At 34.5% G+C, this 27596-nt stretch overlaps 1 protein-coding gene across 17 annotated transcripts in view; it reads right to left on the reverse strand.

The window, feature by feature from the left end:
• The window catches only part of ROBO2 (roundabout guidance receptor 2), a 1471152-nt gene that overhangs the window by 116695 nt on the left and 1326861 nt on the right, over window positions 1-27596 (reverse strand). For 16 of the 17 annotated variants that reach the window (XM_058296090.2, XM_058296089.2, XM_058296096.2 and 13 more), the window contains one exon: window positions 19928-20055. In XM_058296090.2, the coding sequence (XP_058152073.1) occupies window positions 19928-20055 (128 nt within the window). Of the gene's footprint in view, window positions 1-15637; window positions 15650-19927; window positions 20056-27596 lie in introns of all 17 variants that reach the window. The other variant, XM_071214898.1, reaches the window with a different exon arrangement.

The following is a 27596-nucleotide window of genomic DNA, read 5'->3' on the forward strand; positions in this document are numbered from 1 at the left end:
ATGGTAGAATATTTTAAAAATCCTTACATCCTTACATTATATCACTTCTGAATTGTTTTTTATTATTAAGTTAGCATAAAACTCATGATCTTGCTCTTTCTATACTACATACGGTATAAGTATAATCTTTCTAAAATATCATTTTGCCAATTCACTCTTTATTCAAAAATGTGTAGTGCTTTCCCACTGCTTATCATTGCAATGCTTGCAAATTATTTTCCTCAGTTTACATTGTGGCTTCCATCAGCTGGTTCAAGATTGCACCATCCTGATGCTCATTTGTTCCCAAACTAGCTCCAGCATTTCAGCAGACCAGTCTATTTTCAATCACTCACATAATATTTACTTGTTCTTGTGGTTAATCCATCCTGATATCTACTATCCTTTGATCCATCTTGTCCACAATGATTAACCTGAACGTAGTCAGTCTGATCTTGTACTTTTCTTGTGTTCTTTCCACTTTAAGGTACTTGCCCTTGCTTATATTGCCTGGTTTCTTTATTCTCTTTTTTTCCTTCCTGTGTGTGTCTTGCTTCCTTGGTTCAATTATAAGCTCTTACTGGTATGGGGTGCTGCCTACCATTACGCATTGAAACAGTGTCTTTATTTGGTCCAAGAAAGCCCCAAACAAATAGTGGGTACGAAATGAATTATTTGAAACAGGAAAAAAAAACAGAACAAAACAGGAATTCTTGATCTAAAACTAAATGACTTTTTCCCCAACTCAATATACTTGAAAGATATTACATATTCTCATCAGTGACAGTGATTTACTGTTGTAGTAATTCAAATGGAGAGAAGTAAAGGAAATTATATTTTTTGAAAAAAATCTCGCAACTGATTCTTACATGCACTTTCTACTAATTGAGAATGTATGACCCAAAGACTATAAATGATTAGCCACCAACCCAGAAGTGACAAAAATTATATAGGCAAATTTTGGCATTTTGTAAGAATTGTAGAAGTTCCTGTACAAAATTAGTTAATACGCTTAACTCCACCAATAAGAAATAGATGGTGAGAAGTCATTTCATTAAAATACAATATAGGATAGGAATAAGAGATTTATGTTTATCCAGTTTAAAAATCAGGGCAGTTTAGATTCTAACTGGTAAATGATTACTTCTTTGACTTATTTAATTCTATTTAATTTTTACTATTTAATACCTCACTTGATTTCAAGAATTCTCATTAATATATTGGAAATGCACAATATCACAAAAATATTTGATTTGACACTTATTAGCATGTACTTCATCTCAGATGAAGCAATGCATTTATAACCAAAGATGTAATTTAAAGATATAAGATTTAAAATAATTTTTATGAACCCCATATTAATGACATTTTTTTACTTGTCACTATTTTCAAGGATTACAAACATTAAATTGTTAAATTACCAATTTTCTAAATAACTCTTTTTCTTACTGAGTCCATGGCAATAACTTTTCTAGAAGAATGAAACATTTTCTTCCCCACCCAGTACCTTACTTCTAGCAAATAATACAATTCTGAAAACATCGGTAAAATTCTAATATGGATACCTTTTCTTTCAATAATAATCAAATAATAAATATTTTCTTCTTTAATGTCAAAAATTTAAATGAAAAAGTATTAACTTACTGCTTTCATATATTTTTTTGCACGGAAATGGTCAGAGAACAAAATGACTGTAATGAATTATATTCTTTAGATTCTTCATCTATTTAGACTTGGTTCGCTGCTCTCCACCTAAGAGAAATCTCACATATGCAGCCTACACTTCAATTCTTGTGAGTCTAGATGTGTAGCAGTTAATGCAGATGCTACTTTATATTATGGATGTTATTGATTGTGGGAAGACTGATCTTGAAGGGTAGATATAATATCTAACATAATCTAAAATAACAGGAGATTATTCAGAATCTGATAAAGTAGGCAATGAAGTTAGTCAGATTTATTTCATAGTAAGACTATAAAATAATAGGAACAGACTTTCAAATTGGCATGTAGAGCAATTCTGACAGCAATTGCACAGAGGGTCAAATGCCCAAGTTCATTGGGGCAAGTGTGGCGCATGCGTACACATGCACACACACACTACCAAAACAAATATTTAGAGATAGTGGTTAAAACGATTTTTAAAAATTATATTCACACTTAATATGCACCTCCCTGAAAGGGGACAGTATAAATACCAAAATGTAATCTGTGATTATCTAGAGTGAAAGAATATCTTAAAATGAGTGAATTATTTGGGTCAAAATATCTTGTATTTTTGAATCTCATTGACGAGATTTTTTTAAAAGTGTTATAATAAACAGCTATATGCTTATAGCCATTTTGTACTTCAGTAAGGGCCTTAACAATTTTAAGACAACATGTTACTGGAAAACACCACAGTAATTTTTCTGCTAGAAACAAATTCGGATGTTGGGTGAACTTTACTTCATAATAAAATGTGCTGTTTTTAACAAATATTTAATGGTTCTTATTTACTGGCCTGCGAGTACCAAGATCTCTGTCCTCTGGATTTCCCCTTCTACCAGATGAAATGCACATGAAAATAATCAAGACTGATTCAACATGAGTGCTGTAATATTGTATGTACCAATCGTAATGACTGTGACCTGACTCAGTATTCCTCAAACAAACAGATGGGAAAGCATTACAAAAGAGAGAGATGTGAGAAAAAGAGAAAAAGAGAAGAGACTGAGTGGGGGGTGGGGAGGAAGAGAGATTGATTTGATTTGTCATCTGTTCCTTTGGGTGGGAGTTGCTCTCACACAGGGAAAGCAAATGCATTATATTAGAAACGTAAGTGTCCCAGGCTGAACAAATGCACCATTTCCCTAACGCAGCATCTTTGCCACCTTTGGCACTCGAGATCAGTCTGCTATTTTACTGTGCTTGTTAAATTGCATGTTGGTGGATCCATGAAATTTTTTTTTTGGTAAAATGGTATTATCTGACTTCAGCAAGTCCAATTTAATCCTATATGGTAGCAAATATTCTACATTATAAGTGTGATGGTTTACTCATACAAATTTGGGTACGTTTACAGATAATTTTAATCTTTAATGTATTTCAGATCATTAAAATAAACTTCATTTCAATTATAGGTAAGTACAGGGAATCATGTAACTATAAGAAGTCATTCTGAGACTCAACATACACATTTCATAGAACTTTTGAATCATAACAATGTTATAACTTGAGAACTTTGTAAATTTACAATATAGAAAATCTTTCAAAACCTTAAACAAGTTCTAAACTTCTAAGTCATATTTTCCCATTTTATTCTGCCTATACCAATAGGTAGCTTTGCTTCTATACTTGCCTTCCTGACTAAAATCCTGGGAATAAAATAATAAAATTTTGGTTTTTTGAGGGAATTGGTAATTTGGAAGGAAAATAATATTAAGTTAAAAGCAAATTAATTATTAAATAAGGTGATATTTACTTTATTCTTAAAGAAGTTTTCTCTTTTTTTACCTGCAGAAGGAAAACAGTTTATAAAGATTGTTGAAAAATCATTTCAAAGTCATAAATTGGGAAAACTAGGCTCCTCATTTCTGGAGTAGAAGGGGTTCTAATGTGTGGGGATGAGGAAGGAGAACTATAGCTGAAAAATGGCTCTTCAAGTAACTGATAAGACAAGAGATCCATTTTCACTCACTTAACCTGTCAACTTGTCAGAACCATCAAGTCAGCACTCCAGCTAAACCATGAAGGCTGATCACATCCCATTATCTCATTTTTTAAGAAAAAGATTGCACGAAGATGCCAATCAGAGGGAAAAAAAAGGAAAAAAAAAAGACAACTTGCAACCAAAGAACAAATGTACTGATGCCGAAGGGCTGCTTAGTTAACGGAATTTTAATATGCAACTGCAATGTTTCTTAATAACATTAATTACACGCTTAGTAAGGCACCATCCTAACTCATTAGTGCCTTCTTTTTGTTGTATTTTATCTCTTACTAGCAGAATAAGGAATATGTGATTGGCCTGTTCCCATTAATGTTGCTTAATCTTTTTATAGCACTATTTAAAACTGCTTGCATAAACATTTTCTAGGCAAGTATTACCTATGTATGCATATGTGTGTATCAATTAACTGCACCAACATTTGGCATGGCCCTACCACATGTAAATGTTATGCTAGACCAAGAAGGGGCATAAAGATAAATACAACAATGTACTTCCTGCAAAGAACTAATATTTTTTTAGTGCAAATGAAAACAATCTCCAGTAGATTTGGGGAACAATACCTGTCAATGGAGAGATTTAAAAAGGCATTCAAATATTTTTTTAACTCAAAACAATTTAATTTGGTAGTTTATTTTTTAATGAATCTAATTACCAACTGTTCCTGAGTGAATTTGATATGTTTAAGTAGTGTAGCAATTATAAACGCCATGTATATACAATTTAGTTGCAATGCATATCATAGGATTTAAATATATATATATTTTTCTGCAAATTTAAAAAATGATAATTTTTACTTTCTTAAAAGGAGAATCTAAAGTATGTTAATGCTGTTTTATTTCCATCAAAATCCAGTGAAATCTTTTATACTAATTTCATAATACTGTATTTGGAGCCAGAATATTTATATTTTTCTGATATTTGATATTTACATTAATTTTAAGTACTAATGTGAATATTCAGAATTTTCCATTTTATGCATATATGACAGACTCCAAAATTAATGGATATTTAAATTTTCTGAGCTTTAGGTCAAGATAATGGAGCAAAGTCTTGTTGCTCTGCTTTCCTCTATTGAATGCAACAAAAGAAGTGAATAATATGGAAAAAACTATCATAGCCCCAGATCACAAATTATGAAGTTTTACCAAATACTGTCCAATCTGGAGGAAAATGAGGAAGCATGCTGAATACCAACATAATTAGCCTCAAACCTCATTCAAGGAGAAGTACCGATATACAAAAATCATGTAAATACTGTAAGAGACCATTCTATGATTCCTTGAAGGGAACCAGGAAATCAGGTGTCAAAATTGGGCCTTGGCCCTCCCCTTAGCATTAGCAAGGGGAGGAATAATTTATAGCCTGAAAGGTGACCACATTACCCAAAGCCCACTCTCTCTGCCTAGAGGAGCCTGCAACAAATCTCGGTGCATATTTCCATCCTTCTCTTCTATTTTTCAGCCAACTCTGTTCTTTTCCCCCATTTCCCAATAAATTCATCTGTCTGGCCTAACTGGAAAAAAAAGGGGGGGGGGGAAGGAGCCTTGGGAGATATGGGGGATGATGTTGTATAAACCAGCTAATATTAAGAAGGCATGGGGGAAGTCCTAAAGGAAAGAAAAAAACAAGCCTTCAGTGGTTGGCAGGAATCTAAGATGGCCCCCATGACCTTTGCTTCCTGGAATTACTTCTATGACTGTTATGTTACCCAACAAAAGGGATTTTGCAAATGTAATTAATTTTACTAATCAGTTGATCTTATGGAGATTATCCAGATGGGCCTAAGCTAATTACATGGGTCCTTTAAAAACCGGGAGTTTTCTCCAGCTGGTAGTAGGAAAGGAAGTCAGTGAGACACAAAGCACATGAAATAGTTCACAGACCACTGCTGGCAGACTAGAGAGGCAGTCATGTGAAAAAACTGGAGAAGTCTTCAGGACATGTGAACAATCCCCAGCCAAGAACCAAGAAGGAAATGGGGACTTCAGTCCTCCAAATGCAAGGGAATGGATTCTGCCAACAACCTGATTGAACTTTGAAGTAGATTCTTCCCTAGAGTCTCTAGAGGAAAGGTCAGCCCAGCCAACACCTTGAGTTTGGCTTTGTGACACCCAAGCAGAGAACCCAGTCAGCATGCCTAGATTTCTGACCAATAGAATTGTGAGCTAATAACTGGATTTTGTTTCACTTTTTTATTTTTTTATTTTTTTATTCATTTTTAAAAAAATATTACATTAAAAAAATATGAAATCCCATTCAAACCCACCGCCCCTACCCCCTACTCCCCCCACAGCAACACTTTCTCCCATCATCATGACACATCCATTGCCTTGGTAAGTACATCTCTGGGAATCCCTGCACCTCATAGTTAATGGTCCACATCATAGCCCACAGTCTCACATGTTCCATCCAGTGGGCCCTGGGGGGATCTACAATATCCCGTAATTGTCCGTGAAGCACCACCCAGGACAACTCCAAGTCCCGAAAACGCCTCCACCTCTCATCTCTATCTCCCATTCCCCGCACCTAGCAGCCACCATGGCCACCCTTCCCACACCAATGCCACATTTTCTGTGGATATTGGATTGGTTGTGTCCATTGCACATCTATGTCAAGAGGGGGCTTAGATTCCACATGGATACTGGATGCAATCCTCCTGCTTTCAGTTGTAGGCACTCTAGGCTCCATGGTGTGGTGGCTGACATTCTTCAACTCCATGTTAGCTGAGTGGGGTAAGTCCAATAAATCAGAGTGTAGGAGTTAAAGTCTGTTGAGGCTCAGGGCCTGGCTATCATATTGTCAGTCCAGAGATTCAAATCCCCTAAATATATCTTAAACCCCAACACCAACTACAATTCCAGTGAAGTAGCATGAAAGTCTTGTGAAAAGAGATCCCATCTGAGTCCAGTTCCATCACACAGAAACACCAGCTCCAAAGAAGGGCCAACTGACATGGCAGTGAACCCCATCTGCCATGACCATAGAACCCGTGGGTCTCTTTAGCCCTCAAAAGAACCAATACCTGGGGTTGTATCTACTTTATCTGTCTCTGAGACTCTGCTCAGGTGTGCATAAGGGCAATCGTTCTGACAACCTCCAGACTCTTTTTTAGAGACTCACAGCCATATAAACTCATTTCTCCTTTCCATTTCCCCCTTACATTAGGTCAAACAGCATTTTTTTTTTTTTTTTTAGGTCAAACAGCATTTTAAAGTCATTTCTGTGGATATTCTGCTGATTCACGTTGAACCTTTAATTCAAGGTCATTCTCTAGTTGCATCTTCAGCTGGTATTTGGTAGGGATCCTTTGGTGCCAGGGAGGCTCATCCCCAGGTGTCATGTCCCACGCTAGGGGGAATGCACTGCATCTACATGCTGAGTTTGGCTTCGAGACTGGCCACATTTGAGTAACATAAAGGCTGTCAGGAGGAAACTCCCAGGCACAATGCTGCTCTAGGCCTTGTTCTTATTTCAAGCGTATAGGCTCACAAGCATAGTCATTAGTAACAGGAGCCCACTGTTGGACCCTCATTCCTTCCTGGTTCTTACCGTTGAACCTGGGAGACTGCCGCTGCTCCCCTAGGGACCACGACAGAGCACCCCGGCCAGGAACCCAGTACCCGCCTAGCTGTTGTTTTTAATTGTTTCCACTATGAGTATATCCAAACATTACCATGCACCCTGGACATATGTCCTGTATAACTCCCTGTCAACCATATATAGCCTGTCAATAAAATCCCATACCAGTATTCCTCCACCGCCATTGTTGAACCACTCTGTGATCCAAAACTTGCTGTAAAGCAAAGCCCAATATAATGCCAGGTTCCCTTAGTAGTAAAATGGAATATAGCGATGAGTTTAAAGGTTAGATCTAGAGTACGTATTGATTTGGAAAAATTCTACAACCTATCTTTTTCTTTTCTTTTTTCCTAATTATTGAGCTTCTCTTCACAAGAGTCTTAGATCACAGTAATTCATATATACAATATACAATACTCCCACACATCCACCATAAAACCTTTTCCCTTCCACAGCGATAATCTTTTAACTTATTCATATCATATTTGCTGAAACTGATGTACAGACTCCGAAACAATAGCTTTCAAACAAGGTGGCATCTGTGCTTACAATGTGGTCCATACTTTAGGATATACAGTTTTCTAAATTTTTTAGTTATCCTATGTTTTACCTGATGGTTTACATTATTAGTCTGTCATCCCCTATATGTTTTTGGTGTAATATTACATGTTTTATATTCATCCTCATGTACTCTCGCGAAGCTCCTCTCTTGCCCCCACATTTACCTTGGTTCCATCCATTCAACATCCATTTTCCCCTCCCCTTGGGGCCCACAGCGACAGCCAATCTCCATTTCCTGAGGAGCCACGTCCAGAGATACTTGCAACAGTGTTCAGGGCCTGACTTGCTCAACTGCCCTAATGCCCTGGGAGCCACCCTTTCTCTCGAGAGATACTGGATTTTGTTTTAAGTCACTACATTTGTGTTATCTGTTATGCAGCAATAGTAAACTAAAATACCCAAACCATTCTCATTTTATGTACTTCATTATGGTGGCCAGGAAGACTGCCAGAGATGAAGGAGGTGAGGAGGGAGTTTCACAATGGCAATATAGAAAGCTCATAACTTAAAAAAGTCTGCTGTGTATTACTAGGGCCACTAGAATACTGTGAAGGAAATAACGTGTATTTAATAAAATATTCAAGGTAAGTCCAAGTAGAGGCTACTGAATGACCCTGGCACTCCCTACCTTCTCTTCTCCAGCAGGCAAACCACACTCTTCAGCAATTAAATACATAATTAATAAGGTAGAGACTAAAATAGAATTTATATAAAATAACACAGGAAAACAAAACCCCAAATACAAGAAATAAACCTATTATTTAATTAACTACAGAAAAGGAACATAATACTCAAAATACTCATAATATTCTTAAGAATTACCCAAAGAAAAAATTAGGAATACTTACGAATAAATAGTTGCTCATAGCCTAACAGGGTCTCTCTTTTAAAACAAAACAAAACAAAAAAACCCTCATAAATATGTATAAAGGCTAAAACACAAATGGAGATGAAGACTATTAAGATACTTGAGAAATGACAAACAAACTTGTCACTAAAAAGGACGTTAGGGAAGTGGTAAATAGGCATTAAGAACTCATAAAATGTGAAATAAAATGATGACACTAAAATGATTATTGAGAAGTTGATAGAGAGACTAAGAAAGTCAACATAACTAATGTATTTAAGAATAAGAAGTGAAACAAATAAAAAATACTCAAAGATAAAACAGAAGAAAACTCTTCCAAAATAAATTTAAATATGAATTTGCAGACTCAAGGGTTTGATGTGTTAGGAATATTGTATACAGAGTGGTGAACATCAAGATATAAGCCAGCGAAGTTATAGAAGAAGGAATCCCATGGGTATTTAGATAGTAAAAGGGCATCCGAGTCAAGAAGAAAATAATTCTATAAGCTTCAGACTTCACTATAATACTGATCACTGCCAAGGCAAGGTAATACTTTCATTAAGTTCTGAGAAAAAGAAACTATGACTTAATAATTGTATACCTAGTCTCCAATATAAAGGCAAAGAACAAGTACACAAGCCCCTCTAAAAGAAATAAATCTGTGGTTAAAGATTGCCAAGCATGAGAAGTAACCTATACTTGCTTTTCACTTTAAAAATTAGAGTTAGCTTAAGATAGTTTAAACATTTCACATTATGGAAACTCTGTTGGCATACATTAAACAAAAGAGAATACAGATTTTTTTCATCTACTATTTAATCAAACCATATAGAGCAATGAAAAATGTGATGCTTAATAACAATTAAATGGGACACTGCATAAAGTACCTAATTAGTGCCAGGTGCAAGAAACATTAAGAGCTTGCAGGAGGGAGATGACCACCTCAGGTCATAGGGTAACAGCTTGTCCAAAGAAGAATAACTGAAGAGAATAAAAGCCCAGGTCTCTCTCCACACTCAGGTCCCTTTTGCAGAAAGTTGATCTTGACATGAAAGGGTTCTTACATAATACCCATGTGTTTTCTGATTTTTAAAAAATGCTAGTATATTTCCAACATTAAGGTAAGTTAGTTATTGCATGCAAAATTTTCCAGATTCTGGATGAGGGGAAGTGTATTATAAATATTAGTCACATTTTTAAAGTAATGTCAGCTTTATAATTTGCTCTGATTGAATTTTTCATTAACCCACTTTGTATTGGAGCTCTTGGTGGCCTCATGACTAAAATGCTTTAGAGCATGCAATAAGCAAAATTCACTTGAACTCATAAAATACAACTTTCTAAAATGATGATATATTTTAATCATTGGGTTTAGGCAGTTAATACATTTAAAAACTATGACTGTTGATTTCTTTTTAGAATGGTGGCTACTTCTTTAAAATAATTTTTTAAAGATGCAGTATTTTATAAATATATTTCTCAATACTTATAAACTCATGTGTGGCAAATTTTATTCCTCTATCAAAAAGTAACATACTTTTGAGTCACAAAATTATGGAATACTTATAAGTTTCCATCAAGTTGTATATTGTCAGCTTGTTTTTGATATTTTAGACAAGTTTCACCTGATATTCTCAGCTTTTAGTTTCCATACTGGAGGCAATCAGCATCTAGCATATGGTAAGCAAGTCATAAAATGGAGCAGAGCTCAGCTTCAAGTGCAGGCAGCTGGTAGATTTGACAGTTCTTTTCCAAATTACTCATCATGTTTTGAGTTGCTGCTAGGAAAAAATGTGTTGCCCATCTCCAAAATAGATGTTCTTTTTTATTTTTAAGCTTGGAAAAGGCTTCCAAAAGAAAATAAGACAGATGGGTATAGGAAGCAAGATATTTATCCCTATTTAGACTACTTTCTTCTGTCAGTTCCCTCACCAGAAGAGTTTTCCAAATAAACAAATGAATATTTCAGACTTCATAGTTAACTGTGTCCTAGGATGTACTTTTGTTTCTCATATAAAGAATGCTTTTAGAACCATGAAAAGCTAAAAACAGGAAAAGCTGGTGGGTTTTTAATTATCTAAGTGGCATTTATCTAGATTCTGTGGTAACCAATAAATATGGAAGTTGGATTAAAGAGCTTTTTCTGAGATATTGGTGACACTACAGATAAGTGAAGTCTGGAAAAGATATCCCCTCATTGGTATGGAGGTATTAATAAATGTCTTCTTTTGGTAACATTTCCAACACTGGGATCCTCTAAATCAATAGTTGGTCCAAGAATTGCAAATGTAGATGACTGAAGGTTTTCAGTTCAACTGTGAATTACATAGAGTTGCAAGTTCTTTTACTTTAATGCAGCTATGTCAACCACTTGGACAAAATTCCCAGTTTGGGAGTTTATAATGATTTCTAAAAGGAGTTCCCCACACAGACAAGCTTTATCCCGTGTCTGAGTCAATCAACATTCCAGGATCTGCATTGACTTCTAATCCTCTTTCGAAAGCCTTTAAACTTTTTGTTCTTGGTATATATTACCTCACTCAATTTTGAATTAAAACTGGGTTTTCTCCATTTTCTGTGTTCTCTTCTCTACAAACTATACTAAATAACTATACTAAATTCCCTAAGAATTTCCAAGTTGAAAAACTTGATATTTAACCTACTATCAAATAAAAATAACAATATGGATTTACCATGATTTGAATACTTAATTCCTTATTTTACTTGACTTGAACCTTCAAATATCTATAGTTCCTCAATAGAATTGATGGAAGAAATTGATGCAAAGGAAAAAATCAGACCAATGCCCTCGTTACAAGTCCCTTCTTTGGGGATCCAATAAAAGCATAATCAACATTCAGTTTCCAAAATTAGTAGTAGTAGTCAAGATAAAAGTAGAGTTCTTCATATTTCTTAGAATTGTCATAAGTCATTTGAGATAGATTCATGAAATGACAGACTCTCCCAGAATAAAGTTCAATGTGTCAAAAGCTGTTCTTTAGTTCTGGTCCAATGGGAATTTAAAAATCATTTTAAACAAGAATTAAAAAATGGAAAGAACTTTTGAAATGGCATATGTGTAACAAGTACATCTCAATACTCAGTAAAATTGTATTTTCTAATCAATGTGCTTTTTTCTTTGTTCATTGTATTTTTAATATAATATAAGTTGTAAATATATTTTTCTATGTTCTGGGAAGTTGTGAAAATAGTATAAATCTCGTTGGAATGGTTTAACAGCTTAAAACTTCTATATAAAAAGTTCCTTGATTTAAATTAGTTTTTTCTTATTCATATGAAAAGTCAAGATCTTATAATTACATTTGATACCAATGCTAAATCAACCTATATTTGGGGGTACAGAATGCCGTCTGTGATAGTGTAGTAGTTGGATATTGTTTATGAATTCCAAAAACAGATATTGGATTTTTGTAAACTGGTCTGTTCTTCTGGACATATTAGATTATATTAACTTCAAAGGTTTCACTTTTACTTGACTAAATTATGATTGGGGCTTTAATTGGGCCACATCAATAGGACATCCAGTCCCCGCCTCCTCTCCCCCCCCCCCCCCCCGTGGATAGGGACTCAGAGAAAATGGCATGGCAGAAGAGAGAGTTGGAGTTTTGATGCTGGGTCCCTGGGAAGTAAATACACAGGAGAAGAACACGGAGGAACAGAGATGGCTGCATAGACATGGCAGAGGCCCCAGGAAGAGAGAAAGCCTGACAATCTATAGCTAACCTTGTGGAGTGACCACAGCAGCTAAGTCGGGGAAGAAACAAGTCCCAGGAGAGAGACAAGCCTTATATCAGCCCACAGCTAAGACTAGAAGAAGCTGAGACCAAGTTTCTTGAAGAGGAAGACTGAAACCCTTGCAGAGACTGGCAGTCATCTTTCTGCCATGGCAAAAGCCTTTGATGAGGGAAGTAACTTACACTTTCCGGCCTTACCCCAAATAAATACTGTTTATAAATGCCAACAGATTTCTGGTACTTTGCATTAGCACCCCTTTACCTGACTAATATAGGCAGTTTGAGATTATTTTTGTGAATCCCAGAAAAAGAGAAGACTTACGTTTGTAAACTGGTCTGTTCCTTTGGGTGTGATACCATTTGATTGTATTAAATTCAAAGGTTTTGAGTTTATTTAATAAAATCAATTTAGGGCTGTAATTCTACCACATCAGTAGGGCATGACTCAGGGTTAAGTCCCTATTCTCTTGGTGGCTCATATAAACAGACACTTACTCAAAAAAGACATATTGAAGAGGAGAGAACTGAGTCATTCCGGTCCTGCCATGTAACAGAATGGAGAAGGCTCAAACAGCAAAAGCCCCAGGAAGAGAGATGAGCCATTTGCCTGATAGTTTGTAGTTGAAGGGAACAGAGCAGCTGAGCAGCTGAGAAGGCCTGAGAGACCAGGCAGCCATTGCCCGCCATCTTGCTTCAACACATGGAAACGTACTTTGTTGAGAAAGCAGCCTTGAGTTAGTCTTTTCACGGCCTTGTAACTGTGAAGCTTTACCCTAAATAAATACCCTTTGTAAAAGACAGCAGGTTTCTTGTACTTTGCATCAGCACCCCTCTGGCTGACTCCTTTCTATTAATAAGTGTTCTCATCCAATCATCTATTTTTTCACATTTATCAAAAAAACACAATGTTTTAATACCTTAAAATTGCTTATATATAAAGTTGATAAGCTTTTTATTGCTTAGCTATGAAGAATATCATGAAAGTTTCTAATTGTTATAAAACTGTTATTAAACAGTTATATTTCTGTTAGATTATTTACACTTTCTAATTTAACAAATATAATGAATCAGTTTCTGGACCTGGAAAGTCAGTTTACAGACTGAGACAGAGATCTGGGCAAAGTAATCACAATCAGTTCTTTGTCTTTTCCTGAACTATCTCATTCTTTTCCATTTTCTTCCTATTTTTATACATCATTCCATATTCATATAAAGTTATCATTTTTAAGGATCTTTACAAATACAAGAAAATGAGACTTTTATAAACTATGAAAACACTGTGGTGGCTTGAGGCTATATGTACTCCAGAAAAACATGTTCTCAAATTTAATCCATTCCAGGGGGTGTGAACTGATGGTAAATAAGACCTATTCTGAGGCTCATTCAGGTAAACTGTGACCCACCTCATTCAGAATGGGTCTTAATCCTCTTATTGGATTCCTTTATAAACAGAATGGGTACACAGAGAGGGAAGGGGGTGTGTCGGGGAGGAGAGAGAGAAAGCCTCAGAAGCTGAAATCAATGAAACCTGGAGAGAAGGGAAAGACCAGCAGATGCTTCCATGTGTCTTGCCATGTGGCAGAAAGCCAAGGATCACTGGCAGCCAGTCTTCAGGAAGAAAGCATTGCCTAAAAGATGTCTTGATTTTGACATTTTCTCAGACTCAAACTGTAAGCTAATAAATTCTCATTATTTAAGTCAACCCATTTCATGGTATCTGATTTCAGAAGCCTAGGAAACTAAAATAATTAGTTTTAGCTTATTATTAATGGTGTCAATAATCTAATACCTTAGTTCCAAAGAGCACCATCAATTTAATAATTGTGTTCTAAGAAAAAAAATTTTAAAACTACAGTTTATGTTAACTTAATTGGAAACTATAATAGAATTTCAAAAATATTAAAATTTGAAAAAAAGTAGGCCTCAGAAACTAGGAATATATTAACCAATATTAGTTATAGTAAATATATATATATAATCAATATTGAACTCAATTAATTCCCACAACAGTGTTGATAAGTCAGTGTTATTCTCTGCATTCTGTAGATGAGTTGACTGAGGATCAGAGATATTAAGTAAATAATCAAAGGAAGTATGCCTAGAAAGAGAGAATAGAAATTTAGGTTGGGAAACCATAGTTCTATACCACCTTTGCTATCCATCTAAGAATGTACTATACCACAATAAAATCTGTGAATGTTTCAAACAGGGAAAAATGTCATGAGTTTGGACAAATATAGATCAAATGTCAACAATGTCAAGCCATTATATTTAAAAAGTTTTGAAAACTAGATAGATAATTTTTAAAGCTGTGAAACACTGAATAAGCTAATAAAATATATCCTGGTATACAAAGAAGCAATTTTCTCCATTCATTCATGCGTTTATTCATTCATTCATTAATGCATACATTTATCATCATCTTTTCATCTAGTTATATGACAATAACCAAGTTTCTTTTGTTTAAATATATTTATTGGTGGTTTATGCTAAATCATAAAAGAAATGCAGAGAGGTTATTAAATAAGTGAATTTGGAAAAAAAAATATTTTCCAAATGTTTACAAATAAATTACCACTTAAATTTCTGCAAATGCGAGCTTTTAACTTACTTGAGTTGCACAAAGTCAAATGAAAATTAGGTACATTAAAAACACAAACATTAACTTTTCATGCCAAGAACACAGCTCACCCCTCCCTGCCCCTCTCTGCATAAGCATGTACTTACAGTAAAATGAAGAGTTCTACTTAAATTTGTTTAAATAGGCATGCAGATAAGAAGTATGCAGCAGTTAAAAATACTTCTAAAAATAAAAGACATGAAGAAAGTAATAGAACTTCTTAATTAGTTCCTAAACTTTTATTTTAACTAATATTAATCATAACTAATAATTATTTTGTAGAAAAAAGGTAGTATGGTATTTTTCTCCTTAGGAAATGTTAGCTGTTTATAATATTAATCCCTTATATATTTATTCTTTTATGTGAAAATCATTACCTACTCATTGCTATATAGCCAGAGTCACTATAGATGGTTTATCAAAGTGATGAAAAGATCAGGAGTAACTCTTTCAGCAGGCAGTCACTCAAGTAATATTTAAGATGGGCTAAAAATATATTTCATTCCATCAAATCCTGCTATGCATGAATTATGAAGCATTATACAAAGCCATGCTAAATGGATAGAAGGATGGCTACTTACCAACAGGGCGAGCTGTAGACATTACAATGGTGTGGTGAGAACATAACAAAGAAATTTTAAAAAAAAGAAAGAAAAGAAAATTATCAGAATGCATGATGTGTAATGTTACATTTAAGTATGGACAGTACAGTGATTTCTAGTCTCACAAATTCAAGTATGAACAGGATATCAAAAGTTATAAGCATAATTCTAAGAAAATAACTATTTTGCATTCCAGTACTGATGATAAGTCATTTGAGAGATATTTTAAGTAAAGTCTCATCATCGTCACTTACTGTAGTTAATATTTCAAAGGACTTTTTAGAGTTAAATAGCTTTGTAGTACCATGAAATTAAGAACTCGATGAATATAACTATTCAAGTCACAGACTAGCAAATGTCATGTCAATAAAAGAAGGCCTCACTGTCTGATTTAAATAGCAATTGGATTTTAAGCATGGTTAGTCAGAACCATTACAAGGACTACTGAAAAGCCCCTGACGTGGCTTTTCAGCCAGTAATAAGTTAAGATCACATCACTTTTCATCTGTGGACAGGGTTGATGAAAATATAACAAATAGGTTGGAACATCCTTAGAGATTTCAACTCAGTAGCTCCTTAACTACTGTTAAGCTTTTTCTTTTTTCTTTTTGGCAGAGGACAGAGGAGTGAAGGAAACAATGATTGACAAGTTGATTCTTGTTCACACTGAGAATGGCTTTCAAACTGCTGCTTCAACAAATCACTATTTCTTTTATTATACCATAACTTTCAATCACTGAACTCAGTAGTAATAGGCATCCCTTATTATTAAAGCACAAAAACTGTAAGAGACATGCTTAATAATACTTTTTTTAAAAAAAAGAATGCCAAATAAATTAAGACTGTAAACTATTAGATATAAAAGCAATGGACATATATTATAGCTTACATGGTCCCATTACTCAAATAAAGAAATAGATTTAGTAGCATTTGAACTTTTATGAAATCTTACATTGAAAAACATAAATGTATCTGACAAACAATTATTTTCACCCATATCCCAGTGGACAAAGCTCTAGTGTATATAGAATGTGTCTCTATAACTTCTGAATAGTTTTGTGTTGAGGATGGTTCTTTGGATATGGCAACATAACTTTAGCAATTGAAAACATATTTATAGGCATTCATTCACTCAACTAAGACATCACAACATTAGCTTGAGCAATTCTCTAAAAAAATGGTTATCGTGATGCCTCTGTATGAGATTCATGGCCTTATAGCATTATTCACAATTCAAAAGAGAAGAATAAGGCAATTATAGCAGCATATGAAAATTCCAGCTTAGTGAAATTCTAGTGTATCATACAGTATATGTTGCATTTACTATAGCAAGAGGAAAATAGAAGAAATAATTTTAATTCTAAAAATGAGATCTCTCTCTTAATTTTGCTAATGTTGAGTAGAAAAAGGATTTTGTCCTTCATCTTTAAATTGGTATATTTTCAGATGGCACATTAAGCTGAATTTCAAACATAATGTTTCCTTCAGAAATATGAAGGCATTTTGATTCTATGTTATTAAAGAGAGAAAGAGAAGAAACCATGGTGAAAATTGTGTTTTAAAGAAAGAATATTTTTTCAGTTTAGCCTGGGATAATTCCAAAATATTAAGGCTTTATTATCCTAGAAGCATGATAGTGTTTCCAATAAAGTCTTTATACAAAGCCAATTTAAGAAATTGAAAATGGGGGTGGGGGGGTGGGGAGGGGGTAGAAATCATGTTTACAAATATACAGCTTTTGCACTTATTTTGGGGTCATTTTTTAAAGTTCTATTAGAACATGAATTATTTGACTAGAATATAAATTCTAGGAGGTTTGTTATTGGCTAGGATTATTTCAAATCTTACAGTTGTAAAGACAACAAAGTGTTGCTACTTGCTGTTAAGCTTCATTTTATAATTCTATTTTCATCATATTTTTGAAATGGAAAACAACTGAATAGATCTTTATTTCAGAGTTTGAATATAAACTCCCTTACTTTTTTCCCAACTGGTTAACATGAATATCATGATAATATTTAGTAGAAATCACAAAACAAAACTTGTTCTTGCTTTGTTACAAACCAAATTGTTATCTTGAAAAAATATCAGCAGGTAGATGTTTCCAAAAAATCAGCAAATTTAACTAAACTGTGTCTGGGTATTAAATGGATGAAAATGGAAGTGGCCTCTTGGGTCAGTTGATCCTATTATAATAAAACAATCCAGAGAATAGCTGAATGTTCCATTTATGTGCATGGAAAAATGAGCACAGAAAAAAATAACTAACTTATGATAACTTTTCTGCTAACCTCTTAGCATGAGAAACCCTAACTGCTTTTGCTAATGATGAAGAATATTTCTAAGCAATATTTTACTCCACATCATGTTGTATTATGGAGAATTTTTTTTAACCCTGTTTTTGAGATTTCAGTTTTAGACAAATGATAAATGCATACCACACAGATTAAACACTTCAATCCAACCACAAGACACAGATTTGGGGACAGGTCATTTTAGGTTCGGTGATTTAAAAAAAAAAAATCGTATTTGAAACAAACAACTCTATTAGTTTTGTAAGTTAAGCATGCTTAATGAAATGAAATGTTAAACTTGAAACTTTCCATAAATTATGAAAACAATTAGCTGGGACTGATCCTAAAGCAAACAGCCCTCTTCATGTCCCACTCATCCAAGCATTCACCTACTAAAGGAATCCTGCAGCTTCTACAAACATACAATTCCTCACATTTTTTCACCATTTTAGTCAGCAAATATTTTTTAAGTGGAACATTTCTTGGCTGGTGGTTTATTTTATTTTTTTTCATTCGCTTAAGGAAATAAACAACTTTGGGGATAATTTGTTCAAGTGAATTGGTTTTGCAAAGGACTATCCAGTTAACAAAAAACTCGTCTAGAAAGAATGCAGATTAAACATAGGAAAGAGGGTTCTGTGGCTCACAAAGTCTATCAGCTTTTTGGTCATATATGACAAATATGTTTTTATATATATACATACATACACACATGCATACACACATGCATGACTGGTATATGATCACAGCTCCTTATAAACTGTTAACTAATAAGGAATAAAAATTTTTAAGGACTGAAATAACTAGCTTGTCATTTTTGTCTAAGTTTTTCTTATATCTAGGTTTATATGTCTGAAGGGAAAAAATGGATTAGGTGGAATAGTAATTGAATTGTTGAGAAGTATGGACAGTACCAATAATTTTCCAGGTATCCAGAGTGCCTGTCTCTTAATAATTACTTGGAGGAAGATGAGATTTTTATGATTTGAAGCCCAGATTGTAGATTTGGAAAAAAAAAAAAAAAGCACTTTTCTACCAGATGGAGGACAAATTCAGAATCTGAGAATCCCTGACACATTTCTTGCGACTAATGTTAAGCCTGCAATTCCTTCTCCTAATCTTTTGGGAGCAAAGCTGCAAGGGTAAGAGATTCGACTCAGTAGTGTGGGTGTAACTGAGAGCTGGATGAAAACATGCAGCCATCCTCCTTATCAGTAAGGATGAGAGGAGGAGGCAGCTGAGGAAGGGAGATGCTTGCCTTTCCTCTGTTTGAAGTTGTATGAGTATAAATGATGCCATGGGAAATGTCAATTTGGCTATAGTGAGTGTAACTATCTATATGGTACTACCTAGTACCTTGCACTATTTACCTCATGGAATGAACATGTTATAACCAGGAAGGCAGCTATTTATTCTAGAGCATCTAAGGTTCAACCCTATAGTAATGTTTTCTTTCACTTATAAGTAATATGTAGTGGGTCTAAAAATGCATGTTATTGGGAAAGCGAATGGCACTCAGAAAGTGAAAATTATTATAAGATGGGCACTGACTATTTCAATTATTTGAGGGCAATGAGATTCACAAATAACTCCCTAAATCAGATTATCTCAACTACTGGGACTGTTTCCTATCCATTTTCCACATCTGGAAACAGAGCTAGTTTTTGCAGTTTGCCTTTTACTTGATATCATATAAACTATTATATTGGAAATGAAAATTAATCCCTTCAAATGACTGTCCCTTCAAACCCAAGTTTGAGAGTAATTTCATTTTAATTAATCAGAGAGGGGCACTAAATTTAGGCATTTTTATATTATATATATAATATGAAATGAGGTGACATGAAGTGAAATGATATGATATGCCATAATAATAAAACAGTGTAAACTGACATTCTGATTAAGAGTTCACTTCCCAATTTAACCAACGAATAGTCTCCTATTTCAATTATATGTAACATCTTAGGTCACTTACCTCGGACTGTGAGGGTAGCAGATGCCTCCACTTTTCCAACACGATTCTCAGCTATACACATATAGGTGCCCTCATCTGTACTCATGGCCTTCTTAATTCTTAATGTATAATCATCTTTGATGTCATACCTATATAGAATACACAGTGGAGTTACTAAAATATTGTATATATTATAAATATAATGTATAATATAGTAAATAATGCATAAAATATTACATTTGTATAACGCTAACTATTCATCTCCATTTTTCCCTTTTATACTGATGTATGTCTAAAACAAAACACACACAAAACAATGTTCCATCATAAAGTATAATTGCAACTCATGTAAGCCTGTAGATAAAAGGTACTACTGATAGGATCATTAATTTCACATCTGATCTCTAGCTGCATGATTATCAATTTTATCTAAATTATGTATATACATACACATGCATGCTCATATACAACTCTTGCTGCTTCAAAACTACCTAAGGGAGTCTTCCATAGACAAGCCAAGAAGGTGCCAGAGTAGCACAGGCAAGGTGCAGCTGTCCTTCAACATAGGGGAAAAAGCATAGAAGTAGTCTGAAGGAATAATTTTGGGGACCCCTGTAGGTCAGGAAAGTGCCACATGCATCGTCCAGGAGGGAATGGGGACACTGAGACAGAGAGGTTGAAGGGAAAACTGAGTTGAAAGCCCTGAGGTTGAGAATGCCACCAATCCCCCACTGCTAAGGCAAATAGCCTCAGTAAAACCCTCAGCTGAGGGGCCAATCGAGAGGATAAGGATAGATTCCTTCTTGGGAAGAGGGAAGGTGCAGCAGAGGACTGATTATGGTTTCTCTTTGGTGAATGTAACTACCATAACTTACTAACTCAGCAGAGGTAGTGGAATTCAAAGGATTCATCTCTGCAAAAGGATTTGCCAAGGAGTGCCATTTGCTGGCCAGCCAGGAATGTAAAGGAAGACTGATCTATCCTGATTCTTTCCAAGGCATGGATGACCTGGTTGGGCCCCATTAGTGGCTCCCTGCCAAAGTTTTGACTACTTAAATAGCATAATATCAAAGTTTTGGAAAACATTAAACTAAAAATCAAAGAAGAGCTATGAAATAAACTACTAGGAAAGAGAGAAATTTGTTCCACAGGCAAAATCATCAACATAAGCAACAGCCTAGTTATTAAAAAAAGACAACAACCCACACCAAGAAACAGGAAGATATGGTCCCTTAAAGGAACAAGCCAAGACTCTAGGTGAGACTCAGGATTTAAGACAACTAATAAGTGATGTTCATACAAACCTCATTAATCAATTTAAGGGGATGAAGAAAAATATGACTAAAGAAATTAAAGTATATTAAGGTGCATAAAGAACAATTTGAAACCCTGCAAAAAAAAAAGTAACAGAGCTTATGGGAATGAAATTTACAATGGATGAGATGAAAAATACATTAGAGGCATAAAACAGCATATTTGAAATGTTAGAAGAAAGAATAAGTGAATTTGAAGATAGGTAATTTAAAATTGAAAAGATAGGAGAAGAAACAAAGAAAAGAAGGTGAAAGATTGAACAGGGTCTCAGGGAAAATGAATGACAACATGAAATGCACAAATATAAGCAAGATAAGTGTCCCAGAATAAGAAGAGAACAGAATAGTGGTGGAAAAAATATTTGAAGAAAAACTGAAAAATTTTCAAACATTATGAAAAACTTGAATATAGTATTCAAGAAGGAAAGATTACCCCAAACAGAATAAATCCTAACAGAGGTACTCCAAGAAATTCTACTATTCAGATTGTCAAAAGGCCAAAAATAAAAAGAGGAATTCCAGAGCAGCAAGCGAAAAACAATGTATTATGTACAAGGGAGCTTTAAAAAATGTAAGTGCCCATCTGTCTTCAGAAATGGAGATGAGAAGAAGGCAGTGATATATTTAAGGTACTTGAAAGAGAAAAGCCAAAAATTCTTTATCCAGCAAAACTATCCTTCAGAAATGAATACAAGTTTAAAGTCTTTACAGACCAACAAAATCTGAGAGAGTATGTTACCAAGAGATTGAATCTACAAGAGATATTAAAGGGTGTGTTACAGCCTGATAAGAAAAGGCAAGGGATAGGGCCCTGGAGAAGGGTGTAGAAATAAATAAGTAAGAAATTTAAAGGGTTAAAAGACATATAATAGTAAGATGCGACAACAGAAAGCCAAGGGATAAAATAGTCAAAATAAGTAACACCTCTGTAGTAGTAACACTGGATGTTAATAGATTGGACACCCAATTGAAAGACATAGCCTGATAGAATGGATAAAAAGTGTGAGCCATCCATTTGTTGTCTACAAGAGGCTCAACTTAGATGCAAAGACACAATCAGGCTGAAAGTGAAAGGTTGGACAAAGATATTCCATGCTAATAACAACCAAAGAAGAGCAGGTTTAGTGATATTAACTCAGATAAAATATATTTTAAATGCAAAACTTTTATAAGAGATGAAGTAAGTTACTGTATATTAATAAAAAGGACAATTCATCAAAAAGAAATAATAATAAATATTTACGCACCTAGCATAGGTGCCCAAAACTACATGCGGTATACACTGGCAAAACTGAAGGGAGAAATAAACATCTCTAAAATAATAGTTGGAGACTTCAACACTTCACTCTCAGCATTAGATATAACATCTGGGCCGAGAATAAAGAATAAGAAACCATGAATAAGATGATAGGTGAACTACACCTAACAGATATTTAGAGAGTATTACACTTCAAAACGGCAAGATATGTATTCTTTTCAAATGCTCATAGATCCTTCTCCAGGATAGACCATATGTTGGGGTCTCAATAAATTTAAAAAGATTGATATTATACAAAATACTTTTTCTAATCATAAGGGAATGAACCTGGAAATCAATAATTGATGGAAAAAGGGAAATTCCATAAATATATGGAGATTAAACAATACAATCTTAAATAATCAGTAGGTTAAAGAAGAAATTAGAGAGAAATCAGTATATGCCCTAAGATAAATGAAAATGAGAACACAACATACCAAAATTTATGGGATACAGCAAAGGCAGTGCTGAGAGGGAAGTTTATAGCCTGAGGTGCTTATATTAAAAAAGAAGAAAGAACTAAAATCGAAGACCTAGAGGAATAAAAAAAGAATAGCAAACCAATATCAAAGCAAGTAGAAAGGAAGAAATAATAAGTATTAAAGCAGAAATAAAGGAAATGGAGGAAAAAAAACGAAAAGTAAATCAACAGAACTAAAAGTTGGTTCTTTGAGAAGATCAACAAAATCAATACCTGTAGCTAGATTAACAAAGAAAAGAAAGAGAGAAGATACAAACAAAATCAGAAATGAAAGGTTTACATTACCAGTGATCCAGCAAAAATAAGAGATCATAAGAGGATACTATGAACAACTATATCTAGACAAAGTTGATGAAATGAACAAATTTCTGGAAACACATGAACAAACCACACTGACCCTAGAAGAAATAGAAAACTTCAACAAGTAAAGAAATTGAAACAGTCATCAAAAACCTCCCTCAAATGAAAGGTCCAGGACCAGATGGCTTCCCAAGTGAGTTCTACCAATCATTTAAAGAAGACATAATACCAATCTTGCTCAAACTCTTTCAAAAAATTGAACAGAAAGGAATGCTACCAAACTCATTCTATGAAGCTAATATTACACTAATACAAAAAAAAAAGACATACTATGAAAAAAGAAAATTACAGACCAATTACTTTAATGAGTATGGATACAAAATTCCTCAACAAAATACTTGCTAACCAAATCCAAAACACTAAAAAATTATACATCAGGATCAAGTGGTTTTACTAGGTATTCAAGAGATGTTCAACATAAGAAAATCAATCAATGCAACAGACTACATTAATAAATTGAAGAGGAAAAATCACATCATCATTTCAATTATGCAGGAAAGGTATTTGACAAAATACAACATACTTTCTTGATAAAAAGATAAGAATAGAAGGGAACTTTCTCAATATGATAAAGTACATATGTGAAAAACCCACAGTTATCATTGTACTTAATGGTAAGAGACTAGAAACTTTCCCACTGAGATCAGGAACAAGACAGGGAAGCTAACTACCTCCAATGTTAGTCAATATTAGGCTAAAAGTTCTAGCTAGAGCAATTGGGAAAGGAGAAAAATAAAAGGCACCCAAATAGGAAAGGAAGAAGTAAACCTTTTGTTATTTGCTGATGATATGCTCTAATATTTAGAAAATCTCAAAAAAATCTACAGCAAGACTATTAGAATTTATAGATAATTTCAGCAGCGTAGTGGGAAAAAAGATTGACTTACAATCAGAAGCATTCCTAAACACTACTAATGAAAAAACTAAGGAGGAAATCAGAAAAAAATCCATTTATAAAAGTGACTACAAGAATCAAATATGTAGAATAAATTTAACCATGTATATAAAGGACTTGTATTCAGAAAACTAGAAAACATTGCTAAAAGAAACCAATGATGATCTAAGAAAAAATGGAAGGATATTCCATGTTCATGGGTTGGAAGACTAAATATCATTAAGACATCAATTTTATCCAAAATGATCTACATATTTAACACAATTCCAATATTCTTCTTTGCAGAATTGGAAAAGCCAAATATCAAATTTATCTGGAAGGTTAAGCACCCCTGAATAGCCAAAAAAAAATCTTTAAAAAGAAGAATGAAGTTGGAGGACTCTGACCTCCAAACTTTAAAGCATACTTTCTAGATACAGTGATAAAAACAGCATGGTACTGGCATAAAGATAGACAGCTTGATCAATGGAATCAAATCGAGAGTCTGGAAATAGACTCTCACATCTATGGTCAAGTGATTTTTTGACAAAGCTGTCAAACCCATTCAGCTGGGTCAGAATAGCCTATTCAACAAATGCGGAGAGCACAGGGCAACATGGAGGAACCTTGAAGATATTATTTTGAGTGAAATAAACCAGACACAGAAGGTCAAATATTGAATGGTCTACTAATATGAACTAAATATAATGAGCAGAATTATAAAGTTGAACTAGGAAGTGTAGGTTAATGGGAGATGGAATGTGGGACAAAAAGGAGGACAAGATGCTGGATGTATGTAGAATGTTTAATAAGGTCAAATGTTAATATTTGGTAATGGTTGGACTTGATGTTAACACATAATGAATGTAACAAACACTGTTGATTTATGGATATCATTGTTGCTGAAACGAGTAGTCTAGGAAGATTAATGTTAGTTGGAGGAAAGCTGGAGGATAATATTGGGAATGCACAACAGTGACCTTGGTGATAGATGAAGATTGAAAAAAAAAATTAAGAGAAGAAAATGTTTAATAACATTTGTATCTTACAAAATCAAACCATGCATTAGTTTTTATTAACTTTAGAATTAATATAGTACCAACTTTGCATTTTTGCTACAAAAGCATTACAATGTTGTTAACTATAGTCTATAAATTGCATTGCTTATTTTTTCCCATGTATCACCACATTCTTAATGTTTCTTCTACTACCCTATAGTAGAAGAACATTCCTGTATCAATACCACTAAACATAATCCTCACCTACTTCCAAAATTCATATACATTCCCAATATTGGAATTAAATGAGATAAGGTACATGAAAAAGAATTTTTTAGGAGTACTGTTCCCATAACTTGTTGAGCTGCCTTTTTATGCTCTTTTATTTTTGTGAATTTGAAATAAGTTGTTAATTTTTTAAAAAGGCATTTTCCTTATTAGTTACAGTTTGTTTTTAAGTTATATTCCATTATTTTGTAAGTTACATGTGTTCAAAAATATGATTTATTTTTTAAGAATTGGAATTTTCCATATTTACATATTTTTCTATTATTTTTTAAGTTTTTCTTTTGAAGTACTGTCAAATTTACAGGACAATTTAAAAAGTAATACAGGTGTGGTGGTTGACCATCTTCACCTCCCTGTTAGCCACCTGGGAACCTAGAGTGCCTACAACTTCAAGCAGGAGAAGCGCATCCAACAGCCATCTAAGCCCCCTCTCAATATAGAGGTGAAGTGAACATCACCAACTCAGAGTCCATTGGATGGAGGAATAAAATATGGATTAGACTTACTGATATTCTACTATAGAATTATTGTGATTAGTAATGGGAGAAATTGTAGCATTGATCTGGAGAAAGTGACCACAGTAGTTGCTGAGGGCAGGGAGAGGGAAGAAGAAATGAGATGTGGGGGCATTTTCGGGACTTGGAATTGTCCTAAATGATATTGCAGGGGCAGATGCTGGACATTAGATATCCTGTCATAACCCATTGAATGTCTGGGGAAGAGTGTAAACTTCAATGTAAACTATAATCCATGCGGTGCAGCAGTGCTCCAAAATGTAGTCACCAAATGCAATGAATGTGCCACAATGATGAAAGAGGTTGTTGATGTGGGAGGAGTGGGGGGTTGGGTGTGGGATATGAAGGGACCTCATATTTTTTAATGTAACATTTTTTTGTGATCTATGTACCTTAAAAAAAGACAATTTAATAAAAAAAAAGCTAGAAAAATTTTTTAAAAAGTAATACAAACCTCATTGCATACTCCCAACCTTCCAGATAACCAGATCCACCAATTTTAATATTTTGCCAAATTTGCTGTATTATTTTATCTATCTATCTGTCTGTCTATCTTTCTATCTACATACCTGCCTACCTATCTACCCACCTACCTACCTATATCTATCTTTCCATCCATCCATCATCTATCCATTTTCTGAACACTTGAGTATAGGTTGTACTACATCATGTACCTTGAACACTTTATGCCATGTACATTTCCTAGGATTAAGAATAAGTGCAGGGAAGTGGTTGTGGCTCAATTGATAGAGCATCTGCCTACCATATAGGAGGTCCAGGGTTTGATACCTAGGGCCTCCTGACCCATGCATTGAGCTGGCATGCAAGGAGTGCCATGCCATGCAGGGGTGTCCCCCGCATTGGGGAGCTCCGCTCACAAGGAGTACACCCTGCAAGGGGAGCTGCCCCATGTGACAAAAGTGCAGCCTGCCCAGGAGTGGCACTGCAAACATGGAGATCTAACATAGCAAGACAATGCAACAAAAAGAGCGACACAGTATCCCAGTGTCACATGACAAGAATGAAAGTGGACACAGAAGAACATACAGCAAATCGACACAGAGAGCAAAGAATGGGGGGAAGGGGAGAGAAATAAATGAATCTTAAAAAAAAAAAAGAAGTGCAGTTATCAAGTTCAAGAAACTTCACATTAATATAAAGCTTACAGTCAATATTCCAATTTTTTCATATTTCCCAGGAATATACTTTTTAGACTTTTCTCCTGCCTTGCTGAACCCCATCCATGACCATGTATTGCATTTAATTGTCATTGTCTAACTGCTTCATTTTTTTAAAATTATGGAAACATATATACACAACATAAACTTTCTCATCTCAGCCATGCCCAAGGATAGCACTCAAATGTATTAATCACATTCACAGTATTGCAGTACCCTTACCACCATCCATTACTAAAAGTTTGCCATCTCCCCAAGTAGCGCCCCTATACACATTGTGTATCAAATCCTCATTCCCTCCCCACCCCCGCCCCCCGCCCCCACTCCACTCATATGGCAACCTCTTCTCTTACGCCTGGCTCTATGAGCTTGCATATTTGCTGATA

The sequence above is a fragment of the Dasypus novemcinctus genome, chromosome 4 (assembly GCF_030445035.2).
Source record: "Dasypus novemcinctus isolate mDasNov1 chromosome 4, mDasNov1.1.hap2, whole genome shotgun sequence".
Classification (NCBI taxonomy): Eukaryota; Metazoa; Chordata; class Mammalia; order Cingulata; family Dasypodidae; genus Dasypus; species Dasypus novemcinctus.